This window comes from Phacochoerus africanus, chromosome 3 (assembly GCF_016906955.1).
Source record: "Phacochoerus africanus isolate WHEZ1 chromosome 3, ROS_Pafr_v1, whole genome shotgun sequence".
NCBI lineage: Eukaryota > Metazoa > Chordata > Mammalia > Artiodactyla > Suidae > Phacochoerus > Phacochoerus africanus.
Genome location: NC_062546.1, coordinates 21,503,429 through 21,520,442, shown reverse-complemented (window position 1 = coordinate 21,520,442; position 17,014 = coordinate 21,503,429). Strand labels below are relative to the sequence as shown.

General features: G+C 54.5%; 1 protein-coding gene across 1 annotated transcript; it reads left to right on the top strand.

The window, feature by feature from the left end:
* Window positions 1-4,768: 4,768 nt before the first annotated feature.
* Window positions 4,769-9,546, top strand: SLC32A1 (solute carrier family 32 member 1). Its single transcript, XM_047770318.1, has 2 exons — window positions 4,769-5,388; window positions 7,631-9,546. The coding sequence occupies exons 1-2, from the start codon at window positions 4,996-4,998 to the stop codon at window positions 8,816-8,818; spliced, it is 1,581 nt and encodes a 526-aa protein (XP_047626274.1). The 5' UTR covers window positions 4,769-4,995; the 3' UTR covers window positions 8,819-9,546.
* The last annotated feature ends 7,468 nt before the right edge of the window (window positions 9,547-17,014 follow it).

The window sequence follows — 17,014 nt, the reverse complement described above, 5'->3', positions numbered from 1 at the left end:
CAAATGGAATAAACTCCTTTTGAGAGAGGGAACCCCCCTCCCCAGGGTCCAGGCAGCATCCAGAAAACAGCTCTATTGTCACGGGACTTGGCAGGAGTCCTAGGGGTCCCTCGCTGATCCCTCTCAGGCAGCCCAGGTCCCCAAGAAGTTGGGACCCTGTGTGGCCCTGGGAGGAGCGCTCTCACCCCCACTCCCAGGGCTGGCAGTGGAGGCTCCTGCTCCCTCATCCCCCACCCCCATCCTCATTGTCTTAGTCACAGTTCTGGTTCTGACATGGACCAAGAGGGAGGCCAGGGCATCTCTCTCTCTTTTGTGCCCTGCTGGCTGCTGCCTCTGCTTGGCACATCCTGCTCTGTCCATGCTTCCTCTGCCAGCATGTTCCTTTTTATGTCTCCTCTGCCCCTTTTGTCTCTTTGTTCTCTCCTCTTTTCCCCTTTGGTGATCACCTAGGGGTATTCTTGCTTTTGTGGGTGCCTGACTATTGGTATCAGGGTGAATCTGTGTGTGAGTGTTTGTGTGTGTGTGTGCGCGCACGTGCAGATGTATGTTCCTGCATCTGGGTCTCCGTCACTGTGTGAATGGGCTGGTCTGTCTTTGACCTGCCTGTGTTGCTCTGTCAATCGGTGTGAATCTGCCAATGAACTTGAATCTCTCGGTCCTCATTTCTTTGTGCATCTGTCAGCTGGCTTGTCATTCTGTGTGTGAGTAGATGTGAGGATGTGTGTGTTGTGTTTCAACTCAGGGGGCCAAGCTGCTGCAAATTCCTCTCATGAGGGTGCCTGTAGAGGAGCTATTGAGGGACTCTGGAGGTTGAGGGCTTCTCTAGAGCACAGCCCAGCTCATTACCAGCTACGTGGGTCGTCCTTCTGTCTCCTGGGGCTGCCTCCAGGCCCCCTGCCCTCCGCCCTCAATTCCTCTCCCTTCAGGTCAGCCCAGAACTGGAAGGGGTGAGGCTAAGGAGGTGGGCAAAGCCAGAGTGTGCACTCAACTCACTTCCACTCTCAGCCCCAATCATGGACTTTTTCTTGTACACTCACTTTCCCCCAAATGATGAGAAATGGCCACGGGATAGAGCAATAATAACAACAATAATAAAAACAACTGCTACCACATACTGGGCCCTTGGTATGTGCCCACTACATACAGAAGAATTTTTTTTTTGGCTGTGCCCATGGCATACAGAAGTTTCCTGGCCAGGGATCGAACCTGAGCCATAGCAGTAATCTGAGCCACAGCAGTGACAATGCCAGATCCTTAACCAATAGCCCACCAGGGAACTCCCTAAGAATTTTATTTACATGATCCCATTGAATCCCCTCAATAACTTTAGGAGTCCATTTTAATTTTCACAGTTTAGTGATGAGGAAATGGAAGCTAGGGGACATTAAGTGAGCCATCCAATGTCACACAGCTACTACATGATGGAGCTGGGTTTTCCAATAAGGGAGGGGCTGCTTGGGAGCTTGTCTTGCTGGTCTTCTGCCTGGGGAGAAGCATTTACTGCAAACAGCAGGAGAGGGGGCACACAGGCAAATAGGGGCTTCTGGCATTTGATTATACCCAGAAAGACAAGAGTCTGATTTTCTGATTTTCTTTCTTTTTTTTTTTTTTTTGTCTTTTTGCCATTTCCTGGGCCGCTCCCGCAGTGTATGGAGGTTCCCAGGCTAGGGGTCGAATCGGAGCTGTAGCTGCCGGCCTCCGCCAGAGCCATGGCAACGCGGGATCCATGCCGCCTCTGCAACCTCCACCACAGGTCACGGCAATGGCCGGATCCTTAAGCCACTGAGCAAGGCCAGGGATTGAACCTGCAACCTCATGGTTCCTAGTATGATTCGTTAACCACTGAGCCACGACGGGAACTCCCAAGTCTGATTTTCAATTTCATCTCTTTGGACAGTGATGGACCAAACAATCAGGGAGAGTGGATGGAAGGACAAGATGAGGTCATGAAGGGGAAGGCTCACCGGAGAAGCATCGGGGCTCCTGGGTCCTAGCCCAGCTCTACCCTGGACTTTGTGTGACCTTGAGCAGGACATCTTCCTGCTGGGTCTGGGTTTGCTTCTTAGTACAGTGAGAAGGAAAGTGAGGCTCTGCTGGGATGATTGGGGAGGGGGGTAAGCACTTCAGAGGGTGAGTGGCCTGAGTACTTTCAGAGGTCCCTACTCCTAGACCCAAGAATTGAGGTGGGAAACACAGACAGGGAGCATGCCTGTGTCATCGTCAGCCAGAAGAGAATCACACACACAACAGGGCTTTGAGAAGGTTCACTGAATGAATGAATAAATGAGTAAATGAATGACCCTGAAAGAAATTCAAAGCCCACCTTAAGCCCCACAACAGTGTGCATCCACAGGGAAAAGGAAAGAGAAGATAAGCACGCTGCACCTTCGTAACATCCATATATGAATTAGCAATGATTAACCGGTACATATATGCACTGATTCACTTGTCAAAGAAAGCAGCATCCGTGACCATCTTCAGGTCTGGGTATGTATAGGGTAGAAGGGGGCACCAGGGAACTCTATCTAGTCTCTGCTCAGATCGCCTCCCATGGAACCAACGAATTTCAACAAGAGCAGAAGGGGAAGGATGAGGATTGCAAGGTCGAGATTTTTATCTACAGGAATCTGTAGCCGGGAAAGGCTCTCTCTGCCCAGCATCTGGGGATTGGGGTGGGGATCAGGTCTCTGTATAGGGCAAATCTCTTGGATGAGAAGCCAGCTATTGTTGTTGGAAGAGTGAATCTCTGTGTTTGGGGGGGAGGATCCCTATCCTGTCTTGGTTCTGAGTCCTATCATGCTCTGGAGGGTCTGTGCTGGGGGGAGGGTTCTATGATGAGGTTTTCTTGTCCTGGTGCCTCATGGGGCAGGGGCGGGGGGTGCTGCAGGTTAGGGAGGAGAGTTTCTGTCTTGATTTCTGCCAGACCGTCTCCCTCTCTCTTTTTTTAAACACAGGCAGGATCTTGAGAGAATTTAAGAGGATACCTGGGAAGAGATTACAAACATCTCTGTCTGATATGGTGGAGGGTCCCTGTTTGGAAAGGAGCTTCTTAGAGACGGTGGGGCGCTGGGGGTGGGGGTGGGGGAGGATGGGGATAGCGGGGAAGCCTATCTTGTCTTGGCAGCTCCAACTCCCTGGTCAGAGCCCTCAGGCCGCCCTACTTGTGCGCTGACGTGAGCTAATCTAGATATATAGCAGGGGAGGAGGAGACCGGGGTCCTCAGAGAGATTGGGTCTTGGGAGGGGGTAGGGCATCACTGGGAGCCCCTTTCTTTTGGTCTCCTTCAGATTCTCCCCATCCCACTGCCAGTCACAGCCAGTAGTCTTCCTCCATCTAGGCTGGGGTGGCCAGGTTGCCGATGCTGCTGTTAACTGCTTAAGGAGTCCTGGGCAGGAGCCCAGCAGGGAACATACCCAAGAACCCACGTCCAGCCAGCCATGGACCCAACGACTAAAGGACTCATACAGGCAAAAACGCAAGCAACCCATTCGCGCACACACACACACACACACACACACACACTCCAGCACACAAGCTCTGCGCACACACAGGCTCAGATGCGAGCAAAACGACACATTTATAGAATAAACACGGATACCAAATCTCACCCTCGGAGTCCACTCAGATCCAGCCCGTAGCAATATCTGAGACAGAATCGGTCTTTGTCTCTGGGTCTTTCTCCTACTCTTCAGCGCACACACTCGCAACCCACACAACAGAAACAGTCTAGGTTTTCCCGGCCCTCTGCGGTCCTCAGTGCTAGCTGGGCCCCGGTGCACCGTGCGCCTCCGCGCCCTGGGCCCGCTCGCTGGGAGCCCTCCTCTCCTCTGGGCTGGACACCGGCTTCGCCCCTCCGCGATGTGGGCACTCGCAGACCGGCCTCGAGGCTGTCGACAGGTACCTTCGGTCCTGCCTCCTTCCAGACCCCGACATGAAAAGAAAGCGAACAGCTAACCTCTCGCCTTCATTCTGCACACGTTTGGAGAACGATTGGCGGCGAGCGACCCGCAGAATCACTTCCATCTCGGTGTCCCTGGACGAGCGGTGACACCCGCAGTGACCGAGGCCGGAGCTGAGCCTTCCAAAGAGCGGAGAGCGGATCTCCATGCCAGACACTTCTGCCTTCAAGGGGGTGGGGTGGGGAGGGCGGCTTGCAACCAGGTTGACGTGCCAATGATGGGTGCCAGGGAGACAGATCAACTCTCAGACGGCCCACGCCGCTGGAGACAGGTAACTGTCCTGCTGCCTTTCTGGACGCCTGGACCAGTCCTTGGCCAGAGGATCTGGGGGCCGAAAGTCTCCCGGACTCTGAAGGGGGTAGTCACGGACGGGGGACCAAGAGAATCTGCATTCTCAGGCCCCCTCCCTCCCTGCGGCGGCGAGGTGGGAAGGGCCACGATCGAAGTTTAGCACCACCCCCAGAAATGCAGCACTCCGGCCCCCACTCCGCCCTCCGCACCCCTCCTTCGCGCGCTCTCTCCTGCTCCCTGGGCGCCCTTCTCTTGTCCCCATCTCAGTTCTCAGGAATCCCCTGGCGCCTTCCTTCTTTTCTCCTTGCCCCCTCCTCACACCTCCTGCTCCCCGGACTTTCTCCCTTCCCGGCGTCCCCCCCTCCACCCCAATCCCAGCCTGATTCCGAGGGGCGGGAGCGCACTGAGCTGCGCACGGGTGGGGGCGCCGCGCCAGCCTCGCGTAGCCGCTCTGACGCCGCCGCCGCCGCCGCCCTCCGCAGCCCAGCCCGCGCCCCGCGGCAGCTCCGCAGTGCACTCGCCGCCGCTGCTCCGCCAGCCCCGCTGCCCGCCTGCCAACCCGCCGGGTCGCCTCTGAGCGAGCCTCAGACGCCAGCAGAGCGGGTCATGAGCCAGAGCGCCCCAGGGCGCCGCGGGGATAGCAAGCGAAGATAGCGGCCTCGCGCCCCCTTGGCCCTCGCCGCCTTGCCGAGCGACCCCCGCGTCCCCAGCCCCTTCTGTCCTTTCTTCGGGCCCCACCGCCGCCATGGCCACCCTGCTCCGCAGCAAGCTGTCCAATGTGGCCACGTCCGTGTCCAACAAGTCCCAGGCCAAGGTGAGCGGCATGTTCGCCAGGATGGGTTTTCAGGCGGCCACCGACGAGGAGGCGGTGGGCTTCGCGCACTGCGACGACCTCGACTTTGAGCATCGTCAGGGCCTGCAGATGGACATCCTGAAAACCGAGGGCGAGCCCTGCGGGGACGAGGGCACCGAACCGCCCGTCGAGGGAGACATCCATTACCAGCGCGGCGGCGGCGCACCCCTGCCGCCCTCGGGCTCCAAGGACCAGGCCCTGGGAGCTGGTGGAGAGTTCGGGGGCCACGACAAGCCCAAGATCACGGCGTGGGAGGCAGGCTGGAACGTGACCAACGCTATCCAGGTAAGCGCGGGATTCCCGGCGCTGCCGCCCCCTCCCCCTAGTTCTGCGCCCTGCTCTACCCAGCAGAGACCCTGGTGATCTTAGTCTCGAGAATCCCTTCTGCACCCGGAAACTCGCCTTGCCCCATCTTTCCCAGCCCTGCGCGGGCATCTACACCCCTAGGCGGTGTCACCCGCCCTGACCCAGCCCCCCTCCCGCGGCCCAGCTGCAGGACACCTAGGCAGAGGTTTGGTCGTTACTCTTGCCCTGAGACCCTGCAAAAGCTAGGGAAGCAGGAGGAGGGAGAGTGGGGAGGGATGAGGGAGAAAGAAAAATCAGGATTGGAGGGAACAGTATTGCCTGGGACTCCGGAATGGATTCACAGCTGTATTTTCGGCAGAAAGGGGAGAAGGAAATCGCTGAGCTGGGAGTCTCCTCCCCCGATACACACGACACACATGCATAGACAGCGCGCATGTACACAGCAGACACACGTGCCCACAGCCCCCCTCCCCCACGAACAAACGCTGGTCACCGAAGCACACGACAGGCACCTATATATAGACCACAGGAGTGTCCTTAAACACCCCTACACGGAAACACATACCTGTGCATAACCAAGGACACACGCATAAACCCGTTTTAACATAACACACACACACACATATGCACAGACTCTTGCTTACAGGATCCAGCCGCTCTTAGGTGCAGCCCTGTTGGTCACAAACAGGTATACACACACACACATGCACACACACACACGCACAATATGGTCCCCGGTACCTCAGCGCTACCTGCCCACAGATTCACCCCTCTCGCCCGAAATCCCGGCTACACCGCAAAGGAGATCAGCCCCTCCGCGTATGAGCCTGGCGAAGCTGACTCCAGATGCTCGGAACCGTTTCTGGCCTCCAGGCCCGCCACCCTGTCTCCCTTACTCTCAACCCCGACTCCCCACCAGGCGGCGCCGGACTCCGCCGGGAGCGGGTTTGGAGTCTGCACAACGACCCCGGGAGCTGATGAGGGCCGGCAGGCCTCAGCTCGCAGGGCTGCGGAGGCTTCAGCATCAGGCGTCCGCGAGCCCTGCGGCTTGCACCCAACCCCTCTACCACCGACGCCCTCGGAGCGCACGGTCGTTGGGGCCCAGAACGAGGGTTTCCCGAGACGTGGAGGCCGCCACAGGGTTGTTCGGGGACCCAAGTTCCGCGGGCCTCCGCGGGGCCCTGCGCAATAAGTGGTCCGACCCGAGGCGCCTCCCGCTCTAAGGCCGGGAGGGACAGTCACGCGGACAAGGGACCCGGGGAGGGCGCCTGCCTCGGCTGCCGCCTGAGCCTTCACCTGGGGCATCTTTGAAGGGCCCGTTCTATAGGCCTGGAGAGAGGCCAGGGTGGGAGCCTGGAGGCCTGCAAGCCTCGGGTACCCTGGATTTCGTTAGCTTTGCAATCCCGTCTGAATTCTAAACCCTCTTTCCACAATGCCTGCCCGATCTCATAGCTTCTGGTTGCAGATTCCCGCTAGATTTCGCCTTTGCCAAAGCGCTCGTGCTTTCGCCATAGGCTCCTAACCCCGTTTGTCTCTACCACTCAGCCTCCTTCCCTAGGGGTCGGTCTCTCCTACCCAATTCCGGCCTGGCCCGAAGAGTCCCGAACCCTCCCTCCCCACACTCAACCCCTCTTCCTCCCCACCCTATCTCCTTGCCCTCCCACTGCCGCTTTTAACGCTTCCCTCTCCAGTCCGGCCCTTAGGCGCCTGCGTTTCCCTCTTTACCTTCCTCGCATCCCATTCCAGCCCCACCTTAAACTCCGTGTCCCCTTTTCCTAGCGGCTCAGACCCCGCTCTCTACCTTCCTCCTCGCCCTTTTCGGACCACGCCCTCTCCAGCCCCTTCTCACCTCCTTCCGCGTCCCCACTTCCGATTCTATCCCCAGGACCCACCCCCCAAAAATCTCCCAGTACCCTTTCCTTCTTTGTGGGTTGACCCTTTACTCAGCCCCCTCTCCACCGGTCAGCCGCTCAGCACAACATTCCTTCCCAGTTCTCTCCTTAAACGCCTCCCTCTCCATCTCTGACTTAACGCCCAGGCTTCCCATTAGGCTGCTCTGCACTCCCTCTCCAGCCTACCCTTAACGCGCCTTCCTGGGGGCCCCGTTCTCACTCTCCTTAGCGCCCCCTTCCGGCTACACCCTTAAGTCACTCCCGCAGACCCTCTCTTCTGAGGCCACATTCACTGAGCGCCGGGCTCTGGTTGACTCTTTGCCCCGCAGGGCATGTTCGTGCTGGGCCTGCCCTACGCCATCCTGCACGGCGGCTACCTGGGGTTGTTCCTCATCATCTTCGCCGCCGTGGTGTGCTGCTACACCGGCAAGATCCTCATCGCCTGCTTGTACGAGGAGAACGAGGACGGCGAGGTGGTGCGTGTGCGGGACTCGTACGTGGCGATCGCCAACGCGTGCTGCGCTCCCCGCTTCCCCACGCTGGGCGGCCGAGTGGTGAACGTGGCGCAGATCATCGAGCTGGTGATGACTTGCATCTTGTACGTGGTGGTGAGCGGCAACCTCATGTACAACAGCTTCCCAGGGCTGCCCGTGTCGCAGAAGTCCTGGTCCATCATCGCCACGGCGGTGCTACTGCCCTGCGCCTTCCTTAAGAACCTCAAGGCCGTGTCCAAGTTCAGCCTGCTGTGCACTTTGGCCCACTTCGTCATTAACATTCTGGTCATTGCCTACTGCCTATCGCGGGCGCGCGACTGGGCCTGGGAGAAGGTCAAGTTCTATATCGACGTCAAGAAGTTTCCCATCTCCATTGGCATCATCGTGTTCAGCTACACGTCGCAGATCTTCCTGCCTTCGCTGGAGGGCAACATGCAGCAGCCCAGCGAGTTCCACTGCATGATGAACTGGACGCACATCGCCGCCTGCGTGCTCAAAGGCCTCTTCGCGCTCGTCGCCTACCTCACCTGGGCCGATGAGACCAAGGAGGTCATCACGGATAACCTGCCCGGCTCCATCCGCGCCGTGGTCAACATCTTCTTGGTGGCCAAGGCGTTGTTGTCCTACCCGTTGCCCTTCTTCGCTGCTGTCGAGGTGCTGGAGAAGTCGCTCTTCCAGGAAGGCAGCCGCGCCTTCTTCCCTGCCTGCTACGGGGGCGACGGGCGCCTCAAATCGTGGGGGCTGACTCTGCGCTGCGCGCTGGTCGTCTTCACGCTGCTCATGGCCATCTATGTGCCGCACTTTGCGCTGCTCATGGGCCTCACCGGCAGCCTCACCGGCGCCGGCCTCTGTTTCTTGCTGCCCAGCCTCTTCCACCTGCGCCTGCTCTGGCGCAAGCTGCTGTGGCACCAAGTCTTCTTCGATGTCGCCATCTTCGTCATCGGCGGCATCTGCAGCGTGTCCGGCTTCGTGCATTCGCTGGAGGGCCTCATTGAGGCCTACCGAACCAACGCGGAGGACTAGTGCTCGAGGGCGAGCCCCGGCCGCACTCCAGCGCTCTGCCCCCTCCCCACCCACCCACCCCACCTGCCCTGTGCGCCCTGCCGCTGCGCTTGGGAAGCCAAGCTTTAAACATCTCCGGTTCCTAGTTTCTGATTTGGGGGGTTGGGGTGGGAGGGGATAGGGATCCACAATCCATCGCGTCCGCGTTTCTGTTGACCTTTCTTTTCCACAACACCCTGGTTTCGGGGGATGCGGGGGCACATCTGTGGGGCGGAATTATCTGTCCTTCCAGGAGGGGCCCCGACACTTTGGTCCCTGTCACCGAGAGGGGTGGGAAGGAAGGGAGAGAGGGCGCAGCTTGCAGGCGCAGGAACTTGACCTTGGGGGGACATTTCATAGCCATCAGTGCTCGGAATCTGCACCGTCCAGCCATTTCCAGCAAGAGCGCTTCCCATTCCCGAGACATTTCAACCTTGCAGCGGGAAAGGCTGGCTGGGAAATCCGTTTCGGGTGGGCGACTTCCTTCCACGAAGCGGGGAGGCAAGAAGCCTCCGCGGGGCCGGCTTACCTGCCGGTTTTCAGGAATCCAAACTCATCTTGTGCAATTTATGAGGTTGTGGACCTGTTCTACTGTGCGTGTGGTGTGCTCGTGGTGAATAAGATGAAATGTATATCAGAAAAAAAAAATCTATCTCTAACTTAGAGTGCGGTGTATAATTATATCCGCAAATAAAGAAGAAACAAAGGCACTGGCGGCCCTGTCTCAGTTCTGCCTTTTTCAGCGGGAATCCCGGCACTGGGTGGTAGGGGAACCGACTCTGGCCTGCCCAGTGGAGCAAGTAAGGGTAGAGAAACAGCTGTAGAGTCCGCGAGAGCTCCAGGGAGCGCGAAGGGCGATCTGCACCGAGGGAGACTCTCCGGGTGCTTGGGGGATTCAGGGGAAGGAGCACGTGGTGCGCCCACGGTTTCTGGGTCCCCGGCCGCCAGGACGAGTCTTCCCCCCACTCCCAAATCTCTCCTGGGGGTTGGATCCATCTGAGACTTTGGTTCTCAACCTTCAATCATAAAAGAAAGTAGGAAAAAGAAGTTTTTATATATGTACAAAAGCCTTACTGGGTAGTTCAAAAAATATTTATGGACAGTCCCCCAGAGCTGGGAACTACCTGGCCACCAGGAGAAACAAATCCAGCCCTGCCCTCCTGGAGTTTACAGGCAGACAACAGACAGAGACTCAGAAATCCGCACTATGACTGCTGGCTGTGATGAGAGCTGTAAAGGTAGTCAGCAGAATGTTGTATTATTTCCCAGGGTCCATGCCAACCTGGCCTCCCGGGCATCTCTTGCCCTGAGGAACCCTCCTCAAGTCCAAGCTGGGGTTCACACAGCCACAGTGAAGAGATCTGGCTGTTTAGCATCACCAGGCAGAGCCCTTTGGGTCCCAGCTGCCCCTTTTCTTGAGCAGTTTTGAAAATGTTCACTTAAATTAAATGACTCAGAGGATCTCATCCTTTTTTGGTGCAGATGCTACTCCAGGGGCAGCCCTTGTGCTGCTTCCGGGAACATCAGTCCTGGGGAAGGTTGTCAAGGGTCATGGTCAGACCTTCCAGATGGGGTTTAGGAGCTCTTTGCTGGAAGAGAAGCCACACCGGAGGTCCTGGGTCTCTCCCACCAGGGCAGAGGCCTCATTTGAAACAATTTCTCTGGCTGTGATGGGCACTCAGGAAAGAATGGGGAGAATGCCTAAGCACGGTGGCCATTTCTCCCCACCCGCTGTGACACGTGGCTGAGCTGCGTGCTTGTGTGAGAGAGAAACGCCTACAGGAAGGGATGGGGGGTGGTATCTGCGTCTTGTGAGACTCTTGATGAATGTGTTGCATGCATGTGTGTGCAGTGCATCCCTGAGCGCGTGCCTGCGACAGAGGTGACCTTGCACGGCCCTGGTTAAGCAGCCACCCAACGCGAGGGGGTCTCAAGGGGGATAAAATCCGGTCTCCTCGGCCGCTGGCGACTCTTACGATTTAAACGGGGTGGGGGGGAGGGGGGATGGCCGCTGTCATCCATCTGATGCCCCTCTGTCACTACTGTCTCGGGTTCAGAACCAGAGCTGCCAGAGGCTTCTCAGTTTCCAGTGCCCCTATGCCCTCTGATGTCTCCCAGGCTTGAAGAGATGGCTATTCCTCTCCCATTGCCCTGCCTTTGTCGCCCCTCGGAGGGTCCACACACTCTCGGGTCCACCCTGAGCATGAGTTCGGTTTGTAGCCTTCAGAAAAAGCCCGGACTTATGCAGTGGAAGGGAAAGTGGGAGTATCACACTGCATCAGCTCCGTCCTTCCCATCTTTAAACGGACAAATGAGACACGAGGCAGGCCCCGGCCAGCGGCTGCCACCTCTGCGGACTTGCCCGGATCCGCTCCACTGTACCCTAGCTCCGGACTTTGTGCTCAGCTTGCAGGATCCGGGGTTCTCTCCTCCTTCACCACCCCTCCACGCGGGTCCAGAAGGGCAAAGGCGGGAGAACGGAACTCCTAGGAGCCCCCAAGGGAAAGCCTGCCCCCTAGTGGGCAAGACGCCCAACCCTAAACGCAAAAGATGGGATCTATCTCTGTATTTCCCCCACCCGCCAAGACCAAAGTGCGTGGGTAGAAGTTGAAAAGAACTCCGAAGCTCTCCTCGGGTCCCCAGTGAGCTCGCAGTCTGAGTTCGACAGGGGGTGGATTAGGCCTGGCAAGTTTTTTGGGAGATTGGGGGGGGGGGTCGAAGTGAGGAGGGAGGAAATCCACCTCTGGAATCCCTCCCCCGCCCCCTTCCTCTCCCCCCGGTCCAGCCAGGGTTCCATCAGTTCCCATCTGTTCTTACCACGAATCCTGGCTCCACTTGCTTCAGACCCTGATCCAGCCCAGAGCCTTGGGAACCACCAAGAGTATTGTCCCCCGGAGGAAGCAGACGCTCGTTGGGGATCCCGCTCTGTCTCGCCCCCCAGCGGTGAGACAGCAAGGTGCCGGCACTCGAAGGTCTTTAGAATTGTAAATGCTTCTTGTCACCCAGACACCCCGCGCTCTCTCCTCCCCGCCCGGTTGATAATGACTGCTTATCGGTGCTTTACTTTCAGGACCTCCACATTTCAAAAGTGGCCATTTGATGTTTTTTCCCAAAAAACATAGAAGGCTGCTGTAGATTTGTTAAATGACCCATCCTACTTCGGGGAATGATCTGTTCCCCACTTAGGGGCCTTGGAGGGAAGGAGGGAGTCAACCAGGCTCCATGGGCACCAGTCAGAAAGCTGAGCAGATCCAGGCCTTTCTCTTGGTGGGAAGCAGGGATCGCAAACGCTGGGACAGAGAAGGGCTTCAGTCAAGGAGAGGCAGACTGCCTGGACGGCTGTGTCCTCAATGCACGGGAGGGTCTGGTGGGGAAGCCAGGCCTGGACCTCCAAGGAATAAGGGGGTGGAGCTGCTTTGATCCCAGGGAGTCAGTCTCAGGGTCCCCCCCCCCTTTATTTTTTCTTCTTCAAAATTACAAAAAAAAAAAAAATTCAAACATACAAACAAGATGAAAGATTTCCAATATATAGCTTGAACAATTAACATTTTATGGTGCTGGATTCTCTACCCCATAGCTATCCATCAATCCCTTCAAGAATTTACCTTGTGGAGTTCTTGTTGTAGCTCAGGGGGTTAAGACATTGTCTCTGAGAGGATGTGGGTTGTATCCTGGCCTCGACCAGTGGGTTAAGGATCCAGTGTTGCCGCAAGCTGCAGCAGAGGTCTCAGATGTGGTGCAGACCCATTGTTGCTGTGGCTGTGGGATAGGCCTTAGTTGCATCTCTGATCAATCCCAGGCCCAAGAACTTCCACAGGCTGCAAGTGCGACAAAAAAAAAAAAAAAAAAAAAAAGAAAGAAAGAAAGAAAGAAAAAGAGGAAGAAGAAGAAAAATAGAAGAGTTGCAGACCTCAATATATTTCCTTCCCCAAAACATAGACATACAGTGTCAGGTAAGCACAGGGCCAGTAGCGGCATGAGGCTCAGCCATGTGGAGTTTGAAGCAAAACGAAATCTCAACAATACAATCTTTTCTTTAAATTGTATTTTCTTGGATTTCCCATCATGGCCCAGCAGAAATGAATCTGACTAGTATCCATGAGGACGAGTGTTCAATCCCTGGCCTTGCCCAGTGGGTTAAGGATCCGGCCTTGCTGTGAGCTGTGATGTAGGTCACAGATGTGGCTCAGATCTCGAGTTTCTGTGCCTGTGGTGTAGGCTGCCAGCTAGAGCTCTGTTTCGACCCCTAGCCTGGGAACCTCCATATGCCACAAGAGTGGCCCTAAAAAGACCAAAAAAAAAAAAGCATTATCTTGTTCATTGTGTTATGAACATCATAATTCACTTTCAAATTTTGATTTTTCAGGGAGTTCCCGTCGTGGCGCAGTGGTTAACGAATCCGACTAGGAACCATGAGGTTGCGGGTTCGGTCCCTGCCCTTGCTCAGTGGGTTAACGATCCGGCGTTGCCCTGAACTGTGGTGTAGGTCGCAGATGCGGCTCGGATCCCACGTTGCTGTGGCTCTGGCGTAGGCTGGCAGCTACAGCTCCGATTCGACCCCCAGCCTGGAAACCTCCATATGCCGCAGGAGCCACCCAAGAAATGGCAAAAAGACCAAAAAAAAAAAAAAAAAAACCCAAATTTTGATTTTTCAAAATTTTGCATAAAGTATGATCTCGACTATTGAAGTTCTTGGCATTCTCCTAAATGAAGTGAAGCCCTCCCTCGGTGTGAGGTAGCACTTGGGAACTGAGTTCTATTCCCTAGATTGAGTCTTTTCAAGAGTCAGGCTACTGTGATAGCTGATGCTATGGTGGTACCACCTCTGCCAGTTATGGGGTCCAGTAGGAGCCAGGTAAAGAGAGTCCTCTGGCCAGGGATAGCCAGCAAGATGATCCAGCTGTGCTGAGGGCCCAGCCATATGGGCTTCCAGCAGCTCCCAGCAACCCTCTGGGAGTGGAATGAGAATAGGGTAAAGAAATTGAGGATGCTGCTGAGGGGATGGTACAGACTCTAGCCTGGGGAGGAAGTACAGTCCAAAGGGAAAACACAATTAAAGGAATTGTTACCCACAGAAGTTCCTGTGGTGGCTCAGTGGGTTAAGAACCCAGCTAGTATCAATGAGCATGTGGGTTTGATCCCTGGCCTCACCCAGGATCTGGCATTGCTGCAAGCTGTGCTATAGATCACAAATGCGGCTTGGATCCTGCATTGCTGCGGCTGTGGTGTAGGCCAGTAGCTGGAGCTCTGATTTGACCCCTAGGCTGGGAACTTCCATATGCCATGGGCATGGCCATAAAACAAACAAACAAACAAACAAACAAAAACAACGAACAAAAATTAAAGAATTTTTACCCAGTATCTGGCACAAACAAATTCTGGGAGGCACACAGGATTCATCAAACATCTGTTGATCACCTACTATAGGCCACTGGACTGAGGACTGTGTCCCAGGCCCCAGCAATGCAGCAGTAAACAAGAGAGACATGGCCCTCTGTGGTAGGGCTCAATGCCCCATTCTATACCCTCAGGCGCATCTGAGTTCACTTGAAGCTGTGGACACATCTCAGAAACCCGACAGAGAACCATGACAGAGTGCCTCCCTCCATGCCTGTCTTCTCCTCTGCCCGAGGGTTTTCTATACCTTGGATGCACAACTTGGAATTGGTGGGGAGTTAAAAGCCCCCAAATACTCAATCACTTGACAATCAATGTCTTCTGTCCTGCGATGGGATTATTGGTGGTCTCCTCCACAAGGCAGCTCCTAGTAGGATTGAACCTCCTGTGTCCACAAACCCATCAGAGCGCCTTTTATTTGGCTTGTCCCTGCTTCCCTGTCTCCCTTCCCCTACCTCCTCCCTTGTCCTTCCTGGAATCACCTTCCAGAGGATTAACTGCACCTGAGTCCTTATCTCAGCATCTGCTTTCTGAGAAAGCTAAACTAAGACAGCTCCTCTCTTCGCAGTGCTTCGAATCTAGTACAATGACTCCTAAATGTCTGTCCTTAGATGGGGCCAGGCAGTGTGCATCAGAATTAAATGGGGGAGATATTCAGAGATGTCTGTTCCCCATCCTCACCCTGAGATTCAGATTTTTTTTTTTTTTAGATTCCTGATGTGCCACTAGTTTGGGATTCATAATATAGAGAAAGGTCAGTGGATTGATGGATGAATAAATAGATGGGTGAATCAGTGGGTACGTGCCTTGAAGATCAATGGTTGGATAGATGAGCCAATGAATAATAGATAGATAAGTGAATGAAGGATGAGTAGATGAATTGGTCAGGGGATGAAGAGATGAAGAGGTGGATGAGTGGATGGACCAATGGGTGAAAGGAAGAAAAGAGGAAACATAAAATGGGTCCATGGCAACAATCTTTAAGTACAGTAAACTCCACAAGAGCAGGGACATTCTCTGTTTGGCTCCCTACTGTGTCTCCACTATCTGATATACTGAATGTACTTAATACATTTTGTACAATAAATAATGTATTTTCAAAAGTCAACACACAAATAATTTTTTTTCCACTTTTTTTTTCTGCTTTTTAGGGCTGCACCCACAGCATTTGGAGGTTCCCAGGCTAGGGGTTAAATCAGAACTGTACCTGCCAGCTTGCACCACAGTCTCTTCAACACCAGATCCAAGCTGTGTCTGCAACCTACACCACAGCTCATGGCAGCGCCAGATGCTTAACCCGTTAAGCAGGGCCAGGGATTGAACTTGTGTCCTCATGGATACCAGTTGGATTCGTTACCACTGAGCCACAATGGGAACTCCCTCACTTTTTCAATGTTTATTGAGCAGCTGCCTAATTTAGGCCATGTGCTAGACACCTCAGACACACAATGCATGTGTATGGGTGCACAATACTTTACATAGGAAGGCCTGTCATGTGTGAAACACCGTGGACCATGTCTTCCTCAGAGAATAATTAGCAAATTCATGAACTACTCCTGTTCTGTTTTAAAACTCAGATGGTTTTGGAGTTAACAGAAAAGTGTAACGTTATATGATCAGGCCAGTCAAGATGGCTGTTCTTTTGCTCTCTGTACATCCCCTGCTTGACCAATCCCCTCTTCATCTGTACATAGGACTTAATCAGCAGCTACCTACATGTTTGCCCTCTGCCCCAGCTGCTGGTTTCCCTGGTAGCTGATGAGCCAACCTGATGTCAATTCCCCCCAAAATGGTCGTCTCCTTCTCTCTCCCTGAGTAGTGAACTTTGCTGCCATGTCCTGCCCACCGTCTGTTGTACATGGTGGGAAATCACTCCAGCACCTTTTGCTTCAGACTTGTAAGACTCCCTATGGAGTAAACCATTGATGTCTCTGTTGCTGTGTCTCTGGGTTCTTTCTTCAGCCTCAATGCTGGGCAATCACAAAGCTTGCGGGCCTGTGTGGTGCAGCCCAACAGAGGTCAACCTGGAGAATGGATGAAAAGAGAAACCCTGGGCCAAGGGCCTTGGGAACAGCAATATTTTAAAGTCAGGCAAAGAAGGAGAAGGAGATTAGAAGTCAAGTCTGATAAAGAATAGCCCGAGGAGTTACTGTCCTAGCTCAGTGGAAATGAATCTGACTAGCATCCATGAGGATGCAGGTTCGACCCCTGGCCTTGTTCAGTGGGTCGGTGATCCCATTGAGAGTATTTTGAGGCCTCATCTCTTGTTAAGGATGTTTACTTAGAACCACTTTTTACAATTAACTTGCTTTTATCTCTCAAAGTTAAGTGTTTCAGAGCTGGGAGGGTAGAGCCAAGGCAGCTCCTCTAACTCTTACTATCCCCTTGCCTGGAGGTAAGGGGGAAGTGGAGGAGAGAGGTGCCGGATCCTTTTAGAGCAAAAACTGGGTGGGAAGACGGCTGCATCACCTCCACTCCCATACCCATTGGCCAGAACTTAGTCACATGATCACACCAAGCTAGATGACCATGCAGAGGAATTATACCACTAATGAGAAAAAATATATATGTTAAGTAACAACGAGCAGTCCTTTTCTCAGTGTTTGAAGTCTTTGACAGGGCACAGTCTGTGGGAGTTCATAAATCTATTTAAAAATTTATATTGTGTTATAAAATAGAACACGTGCAGAAAAGTGCACAAATCATAAGTGGATAGTTTGATGAATTTTCACAAAGTGAACGCGCCTAAGTAGCGAGCTCCTCGGTCAAGATACCGAGAGG

Bases quoted from the DNA above. Each gene is read 5' to 3' on its own strand.
- SLC32A1 (XM_047770318.1), top strand. From the start codon at position 4,996: ATGGCCACCCTGCTCCGCAGCAAGCTGTCCAATGTGGCCACGTCCGTG. The intron at 5,389-7,630 runs GTAAGCGCGGGA...TTTGCCCCGCAG, and splicing joins ACGTGACCAACGCTATCCAG to GGCATGTTCGTGCTGGGCCT.